This window comes from Marmota monax, unplaced genomic scaffold, assembly GCF_021218885.2.
Source record: "Marmota monax isolate L192 unplaced genomic scaffold, Marmota_monax_Labrador192_F-V1.1 WCK01_AAM20220418_F8-fsc00022, whole genome shotgun sequence".
Lineage (NCBI taxonomy): Eukaryota > Metazoa > Chordata > Mammalia > Rodentia > Sciuridae > Marmota > Marmota monax.
The window spans coordinates 28,006,858-28,026,293 of NW_026695215.1; the positions used below are offsets into that span (position 1 = coordinate 28,006,858).

The window sequence follows — 19,436 nt, forward strand, 5'->3', positions numbered from 1 at the left end:
CGCCCAGCTGCGGACATCCAATGAAGACCCTTCGCCCCACACAATCCAGCTGATGATTGGCGAAGCCCGCAGAGGGAACCCTCACCCCGCCCCCTCACATGACGCTTGCAGGGTAGCGGGTGGCGTCTCCCCCAACCCCCCACACCGACTTGGAGCTTGTTGGCCAGGCAACTCGAAGCCCTGTGATTTTATTTGACTGAGCAGCATAGGAGCTGTACACAATAAATAACAAGAATATACTTTCTGCACCGTAGTCGCGGCTGGAGGCAGGGGTGGGACAAGACATTGGCCAGAACTTGAGTCTGAAGCAGTACATGGGGGCCAGCTGGGCACCAGAGACTTTGGGTGGCGTGAGACACACAACTGAGGGCTGGGACTGACCCTCCCCTCAGAGTTCCACGCGTGCATCACTGTAGGCCCGGTCCAGGGCCCACTCAGGTTGCGAGTTGGCGCCACCTTCGCGGGCCAGACGCGCCATCTCCTGCTGGAACAGGGCTTGCCGTGCCCGGCTGGGGTCCACGTTGATCCAGTTGTTGGCTATCCATTTGGTGCCGCGTGTGACCAAGCAGCCCCCATGCAGGGAGTAATCGTCCACGTCACCCACCCAACCTACGAAAGGAGCGTTGCATGAGAAAGGACAGGCTGGGAGGGACCCTAGGCTGAGCTGACCTGAGCTAAAGACCAGTAGCATGGCAAAGGTAGGGCCAGTTGTGCATACCTTGGCCCTTTCCCCACTAATTTATAGTAAACACCACTGGCCCTCTGAAACCAGTTTTCTTGCTGCTGAGCCTTGTCCACAGCTCTTCCCAGCCTGGTTTAGTGAGGGACATGTCTCCAGCTCCAGAGTGAAGAAAGAAGGAAGGGTGAGGCATCAGGGAATGACAGGGGTTGAGATAACCCAACAGGCTGCACGGATGCTGGAGAGGCCTACTGAAACTAGACAATGATCTTTGGGAGACATCAAGACAGAAAACCATTTGGAGGACAGCCAGAAACAGCTCTCCAGGGTGGCAGACAGGAGCAGGGTAAGGGGAAGCTTCCCTCAGATAATCCCCTGGTCTAGCCATAGGCCCTCACCTTGCCCATCAGGCAGGTAGTTGTACCAGAAGACTGCTGTACCCTGCCGGGGTTTGACACGCAGGTTCCCCTTGTCACAGTGCCTCCGAGTATCACGGAGGTCAACATCATCCTGAATTAGACTCTGTGGGCAGCAAGGTGATGGTGTTTTCAGGCTGGCCCCCATTGTATGGCCAGGCAGCCAGAGATGGCTAGAGGAAAAACAACCAGATGTGCCTAGGGGACCACTTAGGCCTTCATCCCAGGACCGGAGGGGTGTGTACTACACTTGCCCAAGGCCCTGCCAGCCCACAAGAATAGCCCAGTCGACCCTTACCATTTCATCGTAGGTTCTGTTGTCTGCTACAGGGAAGACAGTCTCGCCCCCACCGGTGACGTTGTTCAAATAAAACAGCACTGTCATGTAGCTGTAAGGCAGGGGGGCTTCTGAGCAGGTCCCTAGCTACAGACATTCCCAAGGGCTTACTCGTGGGTAGGAAAAGCTACCCAGGTTCCCAGGGGTCAGAGGGACAGGCTAGGATGGATGACAACAGGGTAGTCCAATGCCAGAGTATCTCTAGCCCCTCCTTCTTTCCACAAACCCAGTCTCTTTTTGTGTGTGCCAATGCTTTTTTGGCCAAGATCATGCATAGCTGAGTTACATGACTAAGGGCCTGGCTGGGAAAGTTAGCTATTAGAAGCAGGAAGATCATGCACAAGGTCTTTGTGGGGACTATAAAAGGCTGAGCCAGAAAGCCACATGAAAAGGAGAGACCTAACTTTGTGCCTTGGCAGGGGCAGGGACACAGCTTTAGAGAGAGACCAAGACCTCCAAGCAGTGGAGTCAAGATCGATAACTGGGGGAGTAGATTGAAAGAGCTGAGTGCCCAGCATTGTCCCTTGCTTCAAAGTTTTGGGAGCAAGTTTTGGTGTCTCTGGATACTTTAGTCTACATTGACTCAAGTGGACAAAATGGCCAGTAGCCAGCTTTTTCTGCCATTTGGTAAACAACTTTGGGAAGAGATTAAGAGCATCATTGACCAGGATGGCCAAGTGCCTTCCTGACTCCATTCTAAGAGTCAGGTCCATAGCGTCAGGCTGTGCCAGTGTTATGAGGATGCCTGATTTGGGAATTGAAGCCAGTCCCCAGGTGGGAGGTACTTGCCGACAGGAGGTCTCAAAGGGTACCGACTCGTTGGCCACCAGCTTGGTATGGGAGCAGATAGTCTCTGGATACACAGGCCCACTGTCCACATGGGCATGGTAGTGGCCTCCCTCACCATACCGCACAACTTGCAGTGGCTCACTGAGCTCCACGATCTCAGGTGACAGGCGAGTGAGGCGCAGCACCCTGGTGAGTAGTAGGTATTTGGCTGGGCAGCACCATGTAAGGTGGTAACCTAAAGGAGCTAGCCAAGACCTGCCACGAGCTCTACCCTTGCCCACCTCCCATGGAAGCCCTAGAGCCATGTTTTTTTTTTTTTCTACTGGGAATTGAACCAGGGGCATTTTACCACTGAGTTACATCCTCAGTCCTTTTTATTTCTTGAGACAGGGTCTTGCCAAGTTGCTGAGGGTCTCCCAAAGAGGCAGAGGCTGGCCTTGAACTTGTGATCCTCCTACCTCTGTCTCCTGAATCATTCAGATTAGAGGTGTGTGCTACCACACTCAGCTCAAAGAGTCATCTAAGATTGGCTTTACAGGAGCAGGAAGGAGCTACTCTTGATGAACCCTTTTTCCTAAATGCCACCCACTATTTGGGAAAGATGAGATTTTCACAAAATTGGGGGGTTGGGGAGAATTGAAGTCCTCTCAAGAAGGAGGTTGTTTATCTAAAACTCCTGCTGGTTCAGGGGCAGGGCTGCTATGAGCAAAGATAAGGGGTCGTTTTCTAATTAGCAGAAAACAAAAACTTGATTTATTTCTAATCCCATATGTACATTGTTTTCCCACACTGGGGATAAGTTGCCTTTGCTAATTGCCTTTCAGTGGGTCCCATTCTTGGTCTAACAAGTGGAACTTAATCCCCATTGGCTAATCAATTCTGTCCTCTTAGCCCCCTCCAAGGACTTATATGGAGACTCTGCCCCAGGGAAAATGGCCTCAGTGCTCACCTCTGGCGGATGGCACGCATGACATGGTGGGCACCCTCACCCTGGTAGAGCCATGTGTGGTGGCTGTTCCGCACCAGCTCACTGGACTCCGCCTTGTGGCTCCTCATGTACTTGTGGAAGTCCCGAAGGTCCATGTTAGAAAACTCCTGCAGACTCAGCACTCCTGTACAGGGCACCCACCATTAGTGCCTGACAGGCCCATGAGGGGGGACCACAGTGGCAGGCAGCACCTCCCTACCTACCCCAAAGGCAGCAGCAGCCCCTGGCCTCAGGCACTGGGGGCCATGTGCACTTGTCCCCACCTGGACTCTTGGGTCAGATGAACCTGGTTTCTGTCACATCGGGCCCTAAGGGAAGACCCAGAGAAGTTCATTTTCTCAGTTTAAGCCTTGATTTGGCTCCCAAAAGGAAGAATCTCAACACCCATTAGAGTGCCAGAGTGGGGTCTCCAAAGGAACTTGAGCCATATGGCTAGGACCTCAGCCCATGAGTCACCCTACGCCTTCCAGCCTGGCCATATAGAGTGTGGTGGCCATACTCCAACCTGTAGAAGGTGAAGAGAGCAGCAAAGTGCTGAGTCCACCCAGGGCCTCCCACATGGTAGGGTGCAAGCAGGGCAAGTCCCCAGGGAAACCCCCATGAACTCAGGTCCCATCCTGGGTGGAACCAACCTAGCCAGTCTTGCCTGCTGAACTACCAGCCCACTTTAGCAAAGAAAGCCAGGCCATGTCCTCCAAATGAGAACATTCTCCCTGTTCTTGCCCAAATCAGAAAGCAGAGGCCCCACATTCTTGGGGTTCTGGATCTGGTGTCTTTGCTCCAGGTTATTCTAGCTGACCCAAGGGAGATAACTTCCACCCTTTGGCTTAGATTCCCCTGAGGATGGGGAACATCCAAACACTGTGAATCTGACACCATTTCTATACTAGGAATAGCCACAGGCTATTCTTCCAAGACCTTTTGTTCACCAGTCACAAGATTGTTCTTCCAGGGCCTATTTGACTGCTCTATCTCTTCCTCAGCTGGTCCATAACTTGGGCATGAGGGTTAAGACTACACCTCAGAAACCTCTTGGTTGCTGCCCCATGCTCCTTGCAGTTAGCAAAATTAGTAACACTACCACTTCAGTGCTCCATTACAACTCCAGGTGGGCAAAAGGAAGGGAGAGAGGCCTCAGTGAGATGAGGGAGGCCTGGAAAGGCAGAGGGAGCAGGGTGAATGGAAAAACTCAAGCTGCCCTCATGTCTCCTTGCTTCCACTTTACTCACTTTGCCATTTCCCAACTAGGAGTCCTGTTTCCTGTGCCCCAGACTCTATAAACTTTGCCTGATAAGGTCAAAATGATCTCTAGGAGCTGCCCTTTAGACTGTCATAGTCTGGAGAAAGGAGGTGGCTCACAGGGACAGAACTGCGGAGGGATGTGAGCTCACCATCACCATCGGGATCTGCTTTGATCGCGGAGTACATCTCCTGAATATTCTCTGGAGTCATCCACCGTCCATTTCCCAGGCGAGTCTGGGCCAGTACCTGAGGTATAAGAGGGTCCCTCAGTGGGGTGACCCTAGGGGTAAAGAGCCATCAGAGCATAAAAGGACCAGTTCTTATGGAGTTAAGGGTTGCAGTAATAGGGCATGGGTGAGGACTCAGGACAGAGCCCAAGGTCTCTGGGCTGAAGAGAGGTCCAGAGATATCTGAGGAAGCCAGGAAAAGGGTCAAGAGGCATGAGGACCATTGGCATACCCAGCCCTGCTGGGACTCTGGCCTTCAGGGGAGCACTGTTGGCCTTGTATCACACTCAGATACCTCAGGTAATGTGGAGGAAGGGAGAGTCAAAGGTCTGGTTATAAAGAGGGAAGAGGCAACAGGGGGAGACTTGTCCAGGATATGACCACCACCAGAACCCTCAGGAAGACCAGACTCAGTGGAGTGCTCTGTGTGAGCAATGGACCAATACCCCACCCCCCAACACACACCCTGCTGGATTTCTCTCAGAAGCCCAGGTGTGAGAGGCACGTGAAGAGAGATGCAGGCTGCTGGCTACATCAGAGCTGCCAACCCCATCCACCATAATGGGTTTCTGGCCATGGCAGCAAGGAATCCAGACCACAAAAGAAATACCATTCCAAACTGTGGTGATAAATGCCATCACCCCCATGTGGATCCTCCTGCAATCCTCTGGGGTTTCCAGGGTAGTAGGGACTCTATAGAGAGGAAAGAGTGACCCTGGGACTGGGCATGCCCAAGAAGGCCTGAGTTGGCATCTGAGTATGGGGCCAGTTGAGCCAGACAAATGGCATGGCCACCAGAAAGGTAATTCTAGGAACTCCCTCCCTGTGCCTCCTCAGGCCCCAGGATCCCAACCTCTCGGAGCTGCAGGCGACCATCGTGGTTCTGGTCCAGCAGCCGGAAGAGGTCCAGCTGGCTGACCTGCATACTGCTCATTGCTTCTTCATATTCTTCAGTGGGCAGGATCTGGCTGCGCTGTAATCCCTTCATCTGTGCCAGGTGGATGATGAGTCGACACTCCTCGTCACTCAGGAAGCCAGGAATTTCTGCCACAAGAGGAGGTGGGTGAAGCCAAGGACTGAGCTGGGGCACTGTGCACTGAGTATCCTCCTCCCCGCAGGGTTTCAGGGGTCCTCTCTGTCCCCTGGTGGTTACAATGTTTGGAAGAGTCCACACTCCCCTTTATATCCGTTCTTACGTTAATGTGGAGTTGTCCTGCAAAGGCTGGCCAGCATTGGAATGCAGGGCCTCTTTTGTTGATGATGACAGCACACATTTTCCAGGGGGGTTACTGGGAGCAGGCTATAGCTAAAATGGATATGGGCTGACCCACCTTGGAGTGGAACTAAAGGCCAGAGAGTGGACTTGAAGAGCAGAGGGTTAACCTCTTCTTCTTACTGGGAATATTTACTGGGGATTGAACCCAGGGGTATTTTACCACTGAGCTATATCCCTATACCCTTTCTTATTTATTTATTTATTGAGGTGGGCAGGGATTTAACTCAAGGGCACTCACCCACTGAGCGACATCCCCAGCCCTGTTTGTATTTTATTTAGAAACGGGGTCTCACTGAGTTATTCAGTGCCTTGCTTTTGCTGAGGCTGGCTTTGAACTCTGGATCCTCCTGCCTTAGCCTCCCAAGCTGCTAGGATTACAGGCATGAGCCATTGCACCTGGCTTATTTTTTATTTTAAGACAGGATCTTGCTAAATTGCCTAGCTAGGCTGGCCTCCAACTTGTGATCCTCCTTCCTTATCCTCTAGAGTTGCTGGGATTACAGGTGTGAGCCACCATGCCCAATTTACATCAGATATATATATTTAAAGCAGAGAAATGCTGGCTGGCTCTTGCTTTCAAGCATTATTCAAATAAAAACAAACAAAGCCCAGACATCCAATAGTGTAGGTTCGTCCAAGGGTTGTCCTCTCTTCTCCCGTATAAGTAGGTTCTGGTCATCTGACCAGGGCTGAGTTGCCTAGTGCTGGGAAGTGAGTGTGTGTGTGTGTGTGTTGGGGGGGGGGTAACTCAGCACCTACTCTGTGCCTCTAAGCTCGTGAGTAAAGATCAGTCATGCTTGAGACCTAGGAGTGGCTGGCTGTCCACACACTGGCCACAGTTTGTAGGTGGCTTGGTAAAACTGCAATATAAGCCTTATATCTGGGAAGTTCCCAACCTAATAGCCCAGGTACTTTCAGGTCAGAAGCCTAGGTCCTGCTTCCTTCTCCTTTTCCTAGGAGGAGAACTTCCTTGGGGAAAAAGAGGTTCACAAAAGAACAGATTAGAGGAGGGGCCAAACTGCCATCTACAGGGTGGTCTGTCACTTCTCTCAGTCATACTCCCAGCATGAAGTTCCAGTCATTGCCCAGGGTAAGGTAAAGGTCTCTCAGAGCCAAGATGGTAGTGATTTTTAATAGTGATCATAGCAGATCACACTCAGGTAGCACAGTCTCTTAAAGCACTTTGTATACATCAGCTCCTTAGTTCCCTATATTCATCTTTGAAAGCCAGGCCCCATTAACTGACCCTTTCAATCTGTGAGAAATCACAAGCACAGACTTGCCCAGGGCCACCCAGGCTGTTCTCTCAGAATCTATGCTCAAGTCCAGATCAAATCCCAGGGGTAGGTGACATGATCCCAGATGTGATAACATTAAGGATAGAACAAAGGCCACCCCCCCACCCCTGGCATGCATAACTCTCAAACCATCAAACCCAGAAAACTTATGAGTCAGCCATTGGGAGACAGCACTGCTGGACAATGGGTTAGACCAAACTGCTAATTGTCACCTCTTGATTGCTTAACATATAACATTGAAAAAGAAAGAAAAGCAAGCCAAAAAGGAAAAGAAAACACAGGCTGAGTTTTCTTCAGTTTATTAGGTGCCAGTAAATCCACAGGCCTAGTGGAGACGATTTCAGTCTCTATTCCCTTCATCATGTGCTAATCAAAAACAGTCAGCCCAGTCAGTATGTTGTGGCCTAATCAGGTGGGTGCAGGTACCTGGGAGCTTTGCAAACACCTGCAGGACCTCCTCCTCTGTTGGTTCCTTGGAGGTACAGCCCTATAAAGCCCTGGACCTCAGTTCAGTGAGGCCAGGATAGAGAAGGCAGGTGATGGAGAGAGGACTGTAGCTGCTGGTGGTACTGTGGAATGATGGTGCAGCTGGGGCTCCCTGGAGCTACACACGGAGCATGCTCATTCCCCAAGCAATGAAACTGTGTTATGACATTGGCTACACAGAGAGGCAGTTGACCAACTTGCTGGACCATGACACAGCAGCTGAGGCCATCAAACAGACAGTCAGCAGGTTGCCCCTGCTTGCCCAGGAGTGCCCACCCTGATGTTGGCCTCTTCCTTTTGCTCCCTCTTTGCCCCTGTGTGCCTTGACAGGTAGAGCAGGGGCAGATAGAGGGGAGGATGTCCTCAGCCAGGGCCTGCTCTGGCAGTTGAGCTCTTCACTAATCCTCTGAGCACCTGTCACTGCTGGTTATTCACAGGGGCAAGGAGGAAAATGAACAATTATTTTTATGAGTGTTCCCAGTAGAAGGAAACAGGTACCCAGGGGACAGAGGTGACCATCACTGGGCAGGGTATCATCAATGGTGGGCATGTGGGGCTGGTCCCTCAGTCTATACCCACAACCTATAAAAGGCTCTTCAATGTCAAGACAGGGACAAGTGGCAGGATGCTTCAGGCTGGGGTCTGTGAGCCCCTTTGCAGGGAAATGTGGAAGCTCTAATCTGCCCACAGGATGCTGGCAAGAGATGGAGCTGAGATCCATCTGGTGACATTTTCTCCTAAAGCCCCGAGGTGATAAGGCTAATTCTTCTTCCCCAGCCTAACCTTCCTGTGACCATTACCTCAGCTCCCCCACCCAGAAGAGGAAGTCCTTCCTGGAATCTCTGGTGACTGTCAGTACCAACAAGAATGGATTCTTTCAGAACTGGAGGGTGGGCCCCCTGCACTCTGTGCCAGCACCAGCCCTGTCCAGAGACTGCAGTGCCCTGAAGGTCTTTTAGGACAAAAGGGAGGCCCTGCTTTTTCCCTCTGACATGAGGGGTGAAGGCCAGAGAGCAGGGCCTCCCACATCCCTCACCTGATACTAGATAACCTTGGAGCTGGAGAGGGAGTTTCAAAAGCTGGAAAGAAGCTAGGTTATAGGCAGATAAGCAGGGAGGCAGAGCTGAGGGCTGAAATGTGGCACAAGTAGAAAAGCAAGGCTGCAGGGCTGTTGCTAGGTGACCAGAGTGCCGTTGCCAAGCAACCATGGAAAGTTCCAGGTTGATCTGGGTGCCCAGTTACCAGCCTAGTCACACCAATTGTTTTCTCCACCCTGCAGGGTCATCCACCTGTGCTGCAGCCTGTGTGAGGAAATGGAGGCCAGCTGCTCACCCATCACGGCTGGCTGTGGTTACCCCTGGCCAGCTATCTTGAACCGTGGATGCTTCCCTGTGGGCCATGATCTCTGTATCTCAGCCATGTCCGATGACTCTCTGTGTGACTTCCCCACAGGTCTTCACCCCCTGTCTACTGTGTCATTCTAGGAGGGGATCAGGTAAACTGGTCGGGGAAAGGGAAGAGGACCCCTAGAGCAGGCAATCTGTCTCAAAGAGAGTAAAACAGGAGGGGCAGACAGGAGGGATTTCGTCGATTGCCCCCCCCCACACACACACCTCTTGCCTGCCTTCTCACTTGAGTCTCTCCTCCCAGTGTCACATGCCAGCTGCAGAGACTGTGAGTTGCAGAATATAAGCTTACCCCAGGAGGTCCTGGACACACTCTGCATCGTGACTCTGTAATATAAGCCCTGAGTGGACAGTATCCTTTATACAATGTTTACCTGGCTCAGTACTAAGGCAAATATTAAGAAAATATCCAAATATGCCTGATTAGAGCTGAAAACTTAATTCCTTTATAAGCATGGGATGTTGCTAAAAACAAAATAAAACAAAAATTCTGCTAAGGAGGGTGGCATCCCTAGGAGACTGATTCTAAGGGGAGAGCATCAGACAAGAGTTCAGTAGCCAGGGGATGGGTGGGGGCACTCTTGGAAGTCCAGCTGATCATTTGGCCCCTCTGATTCCATTCAGCAGTGAAGGTCAGGCTCTTCTGATGTAACAGGACATCCTCTGGCCCCTGGGACCGTGACCTGGATTCAAGACTAGATGTGTTGAAGATGGGACCACTGCTCCCCACAGAGTTAGTGCCTACCCTGAGACACTGGCTGCAGCTGGATGTCACATGTGTGTATAATCTCCTGTGAGGAAGGCACACAGAGACCTAAATATTAAGTGAGAGGATGCAGGGCAACCACCTGTTGGTAACCACAGCCTATGCCTGGAGCCGGAGCCACCAAATTCATAGGTGTCACTATTACCAGTGCCAAGAACAGGGACTAACCATACCAAAGAAAGCCTTGGACTTTTAGCCATGGCCTCTGCACTGGTCACACTATTCATGTAAGCTCTCCTGGACACACATTGAACCCTCTTTCTGTTGTCCCTGCCAAGGGGATTTGCAGACCAGAGAACAGAGAGGCCCCAAATCTCAAACAGGGTGGGTCTGCTTTCTTAGCTCTCTCCAGCCCAGAAGGCATGCAGGCTAGCTAGGTTCCTTGGAGTATGCTGAGCATACTGGGAAGACAGTCTAGACACTGCCCTGCTACTGTCCACAAGCCCTAGCACCACAAGCCGTATTTCAGAGCAGGCACACATCCTTGGGCTATGCTCACTTTGGGCAGGATGGTGCTAGTCCAGTCCCAGACACACTCAACTATATCCACATGAGCTCTGTTAAGTCTGCCAAGCAGCCAGCCAGTGAAACAGTAGGAGTGTGCATGTGGCTAGGGGAAAGCGGCAGTCCACAGAGAAAACTATATTAATACGCTTAAAAATTTGAAATTATATGCACATTAAAAATTCTTTTTTTGCTGGCCGCAGTGGTGCCCACCTGTAATCCCAGCAGCTCAAGAGGCTGAAGCAGGAGGATCATGAGTTCAGAGCCAGCCTCAGCAACATAGTGAAGCCCTAAGCAACTCGGCAAGACCCTGCCTCTAAATAAAATATAAAAAAGGGCTGGGGATGTAGCTCAGTGGTTGAGCACCTCTGGGTTCAATTCCCAGTACAAAAAAAAAAAAAAAATTTTTTTTCCCTTACTTCAGGGCCTTCAGTGTTTGTCATGGGCATAGTGATCTGACACAGCTGCCTAATTATTTTAAGCTGAAAAACAATATATTTGGAAATCCTATGAAAAAGCAGTCAAGATTTTTAAATAAATTGTTTTATATACTAGTGATGATTACTCATTCACCTTAAGTAGTTAAGAAAAATGGATTAAAACTCTCACTGGCTAACTAGAGGTGCTAACTGCTGCCCTTGAAGAGGGTACCAAGTCAGGAGGGTGGTGGCAGAGCACACTCTGAGCAAGCAGACAGGCCTGAGCATCCGGTCAACCCCTCCAAACCACCCAAAATTTATCAGCAGAAGACAGAATTCTTGACTACTAAACACATAGCCAGAACAAATCAAGCCTTTCATACATGCAGCTCATCTTTGTGGGTAGAGGCACAAATGACAAGAGAGAACAAAACAGTTTCTAGCAGTGCTGAGCATTAAGAAGAAAATCAAACAGGCCGATGTAACGGGATGCCTGGGAACCTCTCAAGACTGGTTTGAAGACAAGAGAGGTCGCTGAGGAAGGGACATCTGAGCAAATGGAGATAAAGCCCCATCTATGGGAAGAGCCTTATAGTGAGTTAACCACACATATAAAGGCCCTGAGGCAGCAGTGAACTTGGTGTCTCTGAGAATCCTCAGGGAAGGAGGGAGAGTGGCAGGAGATGAAGTCTAAGAAATAAGAGGGCTTTGAGGCACCAAGTAAGACCTAGGAGTAAAATGGGATTGCTCAGTGGTAGAGTACTGCCTAGTATGCTCAAGGATCTGGGTTCAATTTCCAGCACTGCAAGGGAGGGAGGGAGGGAGAGAGAGAGAGAGAGAGAGAGAGAGATATGAAAGATCTAATCTGTTGCTTAAAGACAGAACAAGGATGAAGAAGCTGTGTTTGAGAGAATGTAAGCCACATTTAAGAAGGCAATGTTCCCAAAGAGGTCACAATGACTCAGAAATGGATTCCTAGTGTTCCACATCTTTGAAAAATACCTACTACCCTTGTGTAACTCAGAGTAGGGCCTTTTGGTCCAGATCCCACTTGCCAAGTGTCTCGAGGAGCAGGTTGGGAAAAGGAAATGTTCCCCAAAGGGAGAGATGAGAGGCCGCATGGAGTGTTTCCTGCAGGGCTGGGTTCTTTTCCACAGAGAAGTAGGCACCTTGGGATGGAACCCAAGCCCCCTAGAATGAACTCACATCTTTTTTTTTTTTTAATCTTTGTTTTTATTTTTTTGTAGTTGTAGATGGACAGAATTTCCTTTATTTTATTTATTTTTACGTGGTGCTAAGGATCAAACCCAGTACCTCACCTCTACTAGGCAAGCGCTCTGCCACTGACCTATAGTCCCAGCCCTATTTTTATTTTTTATTATTATTATTTTTTCGCAGTATTGGGGATTGAATTCAGTGGGCATTTACCACTGAGCTACATCCCAAGTCCTTTCCCTTTTTATTCTGAGCCAGGGTCTTACCAAGTTGCCAGGTTGGCCTTGAACTTGCAATCCTACTGCCTCAGTCTCTCTGAGTAGCTAGGATTACAGGTGTGTGCCACAATCCCTGGCTCCCAACTAACATCTTAGGTACCCATCCCAGGCCCTGGCACCTTGAGTCTCTGAGGCTGGCATGTCACAGATTTGGAGCCAGGAACAGCAGGGCAGAGGGAGCACAGCCTACACTCTCCTTGGGCTCTGCCTGCCTTTTTAGGATAACAGTGAACTCCAGACCAATGATGAACTGATGGACATACAAATACAGAAAACAGACACTGCTTCTTCTTAGGATAAGGCATCCTTTGGATTCATCCAACACCAAAGCATTCTGGAAATGCCTGACCTTGGACACTCTCCCCTGTGGTTTCCCTCCCTCACAACTGGACTTTTCATAACCCCTGATCTCGTTTTCATTCACCTAACTCATTTCACCAAGCAGCATGTTCCAGGGCTTTCAGGATGAAACCTGGGATCTTCCCCCAACTGACTAGCAGGCAATGTAAATGTTTTGGAGAAAATGAGGACTACAAACAAGAAGTCCATGCCACAGCTGTCCAACTCTCTTGGCTGTGCCCTTTGTAATTGCAGAAACAGGGGCCCATCTGATAGCCTAACCAGAATAGTTTACCTGTTATCACATCTCTTCTGCTTCTTGTAATTTATTTTGGGGGACTTCAGAAGTGGCTTTCTCATTCTCTGCTTTATAGGACAAGCTGCATGTTAGAAGGATTTTGGCTTCATGGCTCACTTAACCTAATGTGGATTTGAATTAGATATATACAGGTTCCAGGAAGGCTGATGAAAGAAAACAAAATCACTCAGTATATCTGTTCACAGCAGTACTGGGAATTGAACTCAGGTCCTCATGCATGCTAGTAAGTACTCTACCACTGAGTTTACATCTCCAACCCACGGCAGTATGGTACTAATAAGGCAAATGCTGTACCCTTTGCCTAGATCACCTTTCCCTGACAGGATCACTTTTTACTTGATCCTGTACTTCCTATAGGTCTTTGCTCAAATATTTTTCTCAAGGAGGCCCATCCTGGCTACCCTATTAAGAGCTCCAACCCCAGGTGAAATTCTGCCTTACTGGTCTGCAATCATATATCACCACCTGATGTATAGTTATTTGTTTGTTTATCTGTTTCCATCTGAATGTCAGCTTCAGGATTTTGTTTTGTTATGGTTCCCTTCATTTTTTGTTCCATATTGTGTTCCCTTGCACTTAAAATAGTGCCTGGTATAGGATTCAATGTCATTCAGTAGTAATATTGATAACAAAAGCCATCATCTTTTAGGGCCCTTCTCACAACAGAACTGACAGCATAACCTAATTCCCCATGAATAGGATGCATGTGACATACTTACAGGTCTAGTCATAATCCCCAGTCAGAGCCCTCTGCACAGGGACAATAGCATATGTTTAGGCGCTCTGCCTCAGCCCCCTTCTTAATACTCCTTATTAATTTCATTCCCTTGCAGCCAGGGCCTGTCCTGGGTCTACCTATATATGTCACTGAGGCCAGGTACCCAGGACAGGGCTGTACAAATTTATCTTTGACAAATTCCATAGGTCTGGGGACCCTTACCTTGTTGACTCTGATAATCTTTGGAAGGCTTCTGGATCTTCCCAGTTAGCACTGTGGCTTCTATGAGCAAGTTCTAGAGGCAGGCTGCCTGGGTTCTAATCCTAATGTGACCACTGAACTACTATGTGAGCTTAGCCAAGGAACTCTGCCTCATTTTCTCACCTTCTTGCCTGTGGGTAGCATCTACATCCACCTCAAAGGGGGTTTGTGAGAATTAAATGAAACAATCACATGAAGCCTATCATGTAATAAGAACTCAGACAGGCTGGGGTTGTGGCTCAGTGGTAGAGCACTTGCCTCACATGAATGAGACACTGGGTTCAATCCTCACCACCACAGAAAAATAAATAAAATAAAGGTATTGTGTCCATCTACAGCGTATATATGTATATATACATACTCAGAAAACATGAACTATGATACGGCTATGAATGGGATCACCCTGAAAGGTTCTGCCCATGATGACTAAAAAGAACACTAAGAAGATTCCTAGAATGCTGGCAGCAAAAACTGTGCCTCTGACTGGTGTCCTAGTTGGCATACTTGGGGACATCAGTTTATCCACATTTGAATAGCCTGCTTCTCTTCACAAGATCCCACAGGCCCTGAGATCAGCTGGGAATTGGTTATTGGACCCCCACTTCCCCCCCATTCTAAAAGATGACAGAATTAGTTGTGGCATGGAATGTCTAAAGACAATTTCAGTGAAATTGGAATGGAAATTGGATGCTAGCTTCAGGGTCACATTGCCTGGCCATGTGATGAAAAAAATCTGCTGCAGGGAATAATGGATCTGAGAGGGGGAATGAAAAGGCCATTCTATTACCCTATCATGGAGAAGGGAGTGGGTACTTCATATTGGTAATCATCTAGATGGATACAGAAAGGGCTACTTTGAAGGAGCCGTTTTCAAAATAGAAAGCATGTGGTCAGAAAGAGCCTTGAGGTAACCACAGCAGCCCCTGGCCCTTCCCGGGAGCATTTGGTGGACTTACCAAAGAGCAGCGGTTTCAGGCTGAGAGTTCGGATGAAGTGATCCCTGTCGGTAACCAGCTGGACCTTACGCTCGTACCCCACCTAAAGGAAAGGCGCACAGCGGATAGATGAGGTGCCAGGGTGCCAGGTCACACTACTCAAAACGGGCTCAACAGCTGGCCAGTGCTTGTGGGTCAGTGTGGGGGACAGGGCCTGGACCGCGGCGTGGGGGCTGGTTGTCCTCACCTTGATGCCCTCGAGGCGAGTGAGGGGGCCCAAAGTTGATTTGGGCCGGGGGCTTTGGGCGCGGCGTTGGGGTCCGGGATCCGTGCTCTCATCGCCGTTGCTGTAGTGAACGAAGAGCAGTAGAGCCAGCACGTTGCCTAGGTACAGGTGCACGAACACCATCAGCACCAAGAAGTAGGCGCGTGAGCATATGCCGCGGGGCTTGCACAGCGGCCGCACCGGTGCATCTTGGTCATCGCCTGGCCGGGTTGTTGCCCCAGCCAAGCTGTGCTCCGGCGGCACCCAATGCGGATTTGCAGCTTCATCCGCTACTGCGGCCTCCGGACACAGGTCTGTAGCTGCAGCCGCCGCCGCCATGGCGCCTAGGTCTCGTGCGCGCGCGCGCGCGCCCAGGGGAGGGGCCACAGGGTGCCTGCGCTGCGCAGTCTCTGGGACAACAGCCTCAAGAGTCCGCGCACACTGCTGTCAGCAGGAGACCGTTCCTGGGGACAAGCACCTGCCACTGTCGCACATAGTGCTCGGCCTCTCTGCACCTTGAACCCCAGCCCACACTGGGTTTTCTTTTCCAGGAGCTAAACACTCCCCGGAGCAGACCATTCACCAAATGTAGATCTAGACAGGAGCCGCACCATTAAGGCAAATCCATCTGGTAATTTATCTGTCCTTGGTTAAGACCCCCCCTTCCCTCCTCCCACCCAGAAAAGTATAGGATCTGCAATTATCTTGCTCCCAGGAGTGGGGGTTGGGGAAGGGAGTAGCCGCATGGAGGAGACAGCACCAGGAGATGACTCAATACTGCGGAGGCCGATGACTGAGCACGTGATGATGTAGCAGGTCCCACGACCTTCTTGTAGGTCCATACCGCAGTGGGTCTACATTTTCTAGGGAGTCCTGCAGGAATCAGGCCATAGGAAGAAGTTGCCTGAGTGTGTGTGTGCGCGGGGGAAGAGGGAGAAGGTCAGAAGATTCTGGGGAGGTCAGAGGATTCCTGGAGGAGCCCTGGCATCAGGAAGGTCAGCTCTGGGGGGTCACCACCACCACAGTAACACCCAGGAATGCGGGAGGTGCTCCATGTAAGAACACTTTGTCTCAGAACTGGCACATAGTAAGAGGGAGGAAGGAACTTTTCCACTATTGAGACACCATCACCTCAGATTATCATAAAAAAATGGGAGTGGAAGGACATATAGTGGCCCAGTGCCAAGATATTTTTGTGCTGCTTTTCTAGGTTTGGGTTATCCTTAGGATATGCACACACTCTAACCACCCATGCTTTCAAGAACAACACATTAACACTGAATTTTCTGGTCTTCTCAGGGCAGGACCACTTCCTTATCCCCAAGATTCTACAATGACAGGCTTCATCAGTGCCCTAATCTAGCCACCCCTCTTTATTTATCTGACTCCACAAAAGGAGAGGTTCTGGACTTTTTCTGCACAGAGGGGAAACAACAGCAATAGCTGTTGTGAGCCAAAGTTGGGTGAGCCAAAGTTGGGATGCTAACCAAACACTACCACCAGAAAGCAGTCCAGCATCTCACATCAGAGGAAATGGGAATCCACAGCTCTGGGGGGAATTAGCTAGGTCTGGACCTCCTTATGCAGAGGAAGTAAAGGGCCTAGTCCCTTTCCCCTAAAATGAATTGTAAAGGAAATATAATCACTGATCAATATTTGTGAGTCCAATATACAAAAAATTCTATTTACCAATTCAGGATTGTTCAAATTTTCTGCAGCCTGTCTTTAATTAATCCTAGTTAGGTCAGAAATCTGTTTCTAAGTATAGTTACAATAGAAATAATTCAAAGTTTCCAAAATGGTGTAATTGAGAACCAATGTCAACCAATAGAACCACAATTTTACCAAGGATCTCATAATTTCCTGGTACCAATGTAGGGATCTCTCTCGCCTTCTAAAATCAGTTAGATCACCATAAAATTGACTTTTGACATTTTATTTTTTATTTTATTTTTTTTTTAATATTCATTTAATTACTTTTAGTTTTCGGCAGATACAACACGTTCTTTTGTATGTGGTGCTGAGGATCGAACCCGGGCTGCACGCATGCCAGGCGAGCGTGTTACCGCTTGAGCCACATCCCCAGCCCGACTTTTGACATTTTAAACCCTCTGACCCTTTTGATGCTAGGGCAGTCTTACCTCAACAGCCGATACACACATACTGCCAAATTTGACAATTGTGCAGAGCTATGTTCTAATTTGTATTAGAAAAGTTGAACTTCCTAAAAATAAACAGTTTACCATTTACCAGCAGTGGCAGCCTTGGGCAAATTATTTCTCTCTCTCTCTTTTTTAGATGGATTCTATATTGCCCAGGCTGGTCTCAAACTCCTGTTGTAATCATCATGTTCCTGCCTCAGCCTCCCAAGCAGCTGAAACTACAGGTGTGTGCCATACCTGTATTTTCTTTTTAAACAGTTATATAATGTGGACCCTGACAGCACCTATTGCACAGGGTTGCCATGAGGACATGAGTATGTGCTCAGTCAACATTAGCATGATTTGTCTTGGGGTATAGGCACTAGTCTGGTTTTTTGATTGATGGCCTGTGCCCAAAATAGAGCCTACTGAACAGCTGAGGCTCAGATGCCATACTTTCTCATTGAATTTAGATGGGCAGTGTGAGGTCTCTGCTGGCATGCTACCAGTTCTGAAGATGACTTTATCACAGAGCTTCCTACCACTAAAGTTGCTGGCATTCCTGACAACACAAATATGGATCTGTCAATTAGAACCCAAACCCTGTTTCCTGTCCTTCACCCTTGGGATTAGGACCTAAATCCTTGTTTATGTCCTAAGTTGTCTCTTCATAACCCTCAGGGCTCCAGAGGCCACACTGTCCACTGCCATACCTTCCTACATCTGCTTTGGAGGAACACAGAGGTCTGAATAAAAGGGTTTGGCACATTTGTATTTACCCTACCACATCTTGGGGATGTAGGGAATGATTCAGCCTACACCCAGAGAGACGAGAGTCAAAACTTCCAGCATATTCTACTTCCTTCCACAGAGACCACCTTACAGATACCCTTTTTCCATACAGCCAGAAAGGGGAAAAAATCTGACCAGTAGGGCCTTCACAGCACCCAAGTGGGGAGAGGGCAAACAGGAGTACCCTCATCTGGTATTCACTGGCCAGAATCTGGGACTCGGGAATCTATCTGTATCCTTTGAAGAAAGACTCTACACACATTTTTATAATCAGAAACTTAAGTTTATTTTGAATAAACCACTCAACTTTGAGCAGATGACATTGCTTCAATTAACTTTTTCTTTGAAGAAAAACAAGATATATGATAAATTCATGAAAACACTGTGCCTCTCTTCTACCCTTGGCAGGGGGGCGGAGGAATTCTGCCTGACATCTCCCATCTTCCTAGTAATGTTAATAAAGGATAGCCACTGGAGGCACAAAAGGAAGCTCTCCACAGGTCAAGTGCTAGAGGTTATTCTGGACATAGAATCCCCTGTAGCTCTAGTGGTCAGGGTCACACAACTGGATGTAAGTAAAGAATGTGGCAGCCATGAAGTCCAGAGAATACCCAGCCAGGGTGTGACAAAGATGCAGAGCTACAACTCTGTTCTGTGCCCTGGCAGTGCTACAGGAAGGACTTGACAAAGAGGTAAAGGCTCCAGACACCAAGATATTTCATATGCCAATGCAGAATTCACATCCCACCCATGGTCCTGTAGAAGGTACCTTCTGTTCACAATCAGCTCCCTGTTGTCCCTTTCTGGGCTCATTTGCTACATTCCTAACCTGTTCTCCCAAATCCCCTCCCTTGTTGGGGACTATATGAAGAGATAAAACTTGAGGGAAGAAAGTGAACCTGCAGTCAGCCATGTACCTTAAAAGTCACAGCTGTCCTCTGTCTTCAAGAATGACTCTGTTTACAGCTTACTCAGTACCTAGAAAACTGCTGACTGGAGGTGAAAATGTATGGACACTGAAGAACTCCCACTATAATATTCACAGATTTTCCTATAGGCTCTCCTAGGAGGTGAAGGAGGCCCTGTCAAGTATAGATAGCTCTGCCAGTCTCAGAGTGGAGGCATTGAACAAAGCCTCAGAAACCCCAGAGATCACAGATCTAACTTTTCAAAGGCCCACAGGACCAGGTTCAAGAAAGGCAGGATACAAGGCAAACTGCTTACTCCCTTGCACTCAAGTATGTGAAAGTTGTTCCTATCCTCTGGCCAGCCTTTCCTCCCAGTACAAAAACTGGGACCATAAACCAAGGATTCTCCTGGCCTTATATTCCCAGACCCTA

At 49.0% G+C, this 19,436-nt stretch overlaps 1 protein-coding gene across 3 annotated transcripts; it reads right to left on the reverse strand.

Moving 5' to 3' along the window:
* Nucleotides 1–172: 172 nt before the first annotated feature.
* On the reverse strand, nucleotides 173–15,535 carry P4htm (prolyl 4-hydroxylase, transmembrane). Of its 3 annotated transcripts, none has more exons than XM_046431616.2 (9): nucleotides 15,146–15,534; nucleotides 14,920–15,001; nucleotides 5,532–5,722; nucleotides 4,601–4,697; nucleotides 3,171–3,333; nucleotides 2,222–2,407; nucleotides 1,394–1,484; nucleotides 1,078–1,201; nucleotides 173–609 (listed from the first exon to the last, which is right to left on the reverse strand). In XM_046431616.2, the coding sequence occupies exons 1-9, from the start codon at nucleotides 15,500–15,502 to the stop codon at nucleotides 389–391; spliced, it is 1,512 nt and encodes a 503-aa protein (XP_046287572.1). In that variant the 5' UTR covers nucleotides 15,503–15,534; the 3' UTR covers nucleotides 173–388. The 3 variants fall into 3 exon arrangements, 2 of the variants coding, with proteins under 2 accessions (XP_046287572.1, XP_058430812.1); XR_009225617.1 differs by having other exon boundaries at nucleotides 472–609; nucleotides 1,078–1,268; nucleotides 15,146–15,535; XM_058574829.1 differs by lacking the exon at nucleotides 1,078–1,201 and having other exon boundaries at nucleotides 399–609; nucleotides 15,146–15,535.
* Nucleotides 15,536–19,436: the final 3,901 nt, after the last annotated feature.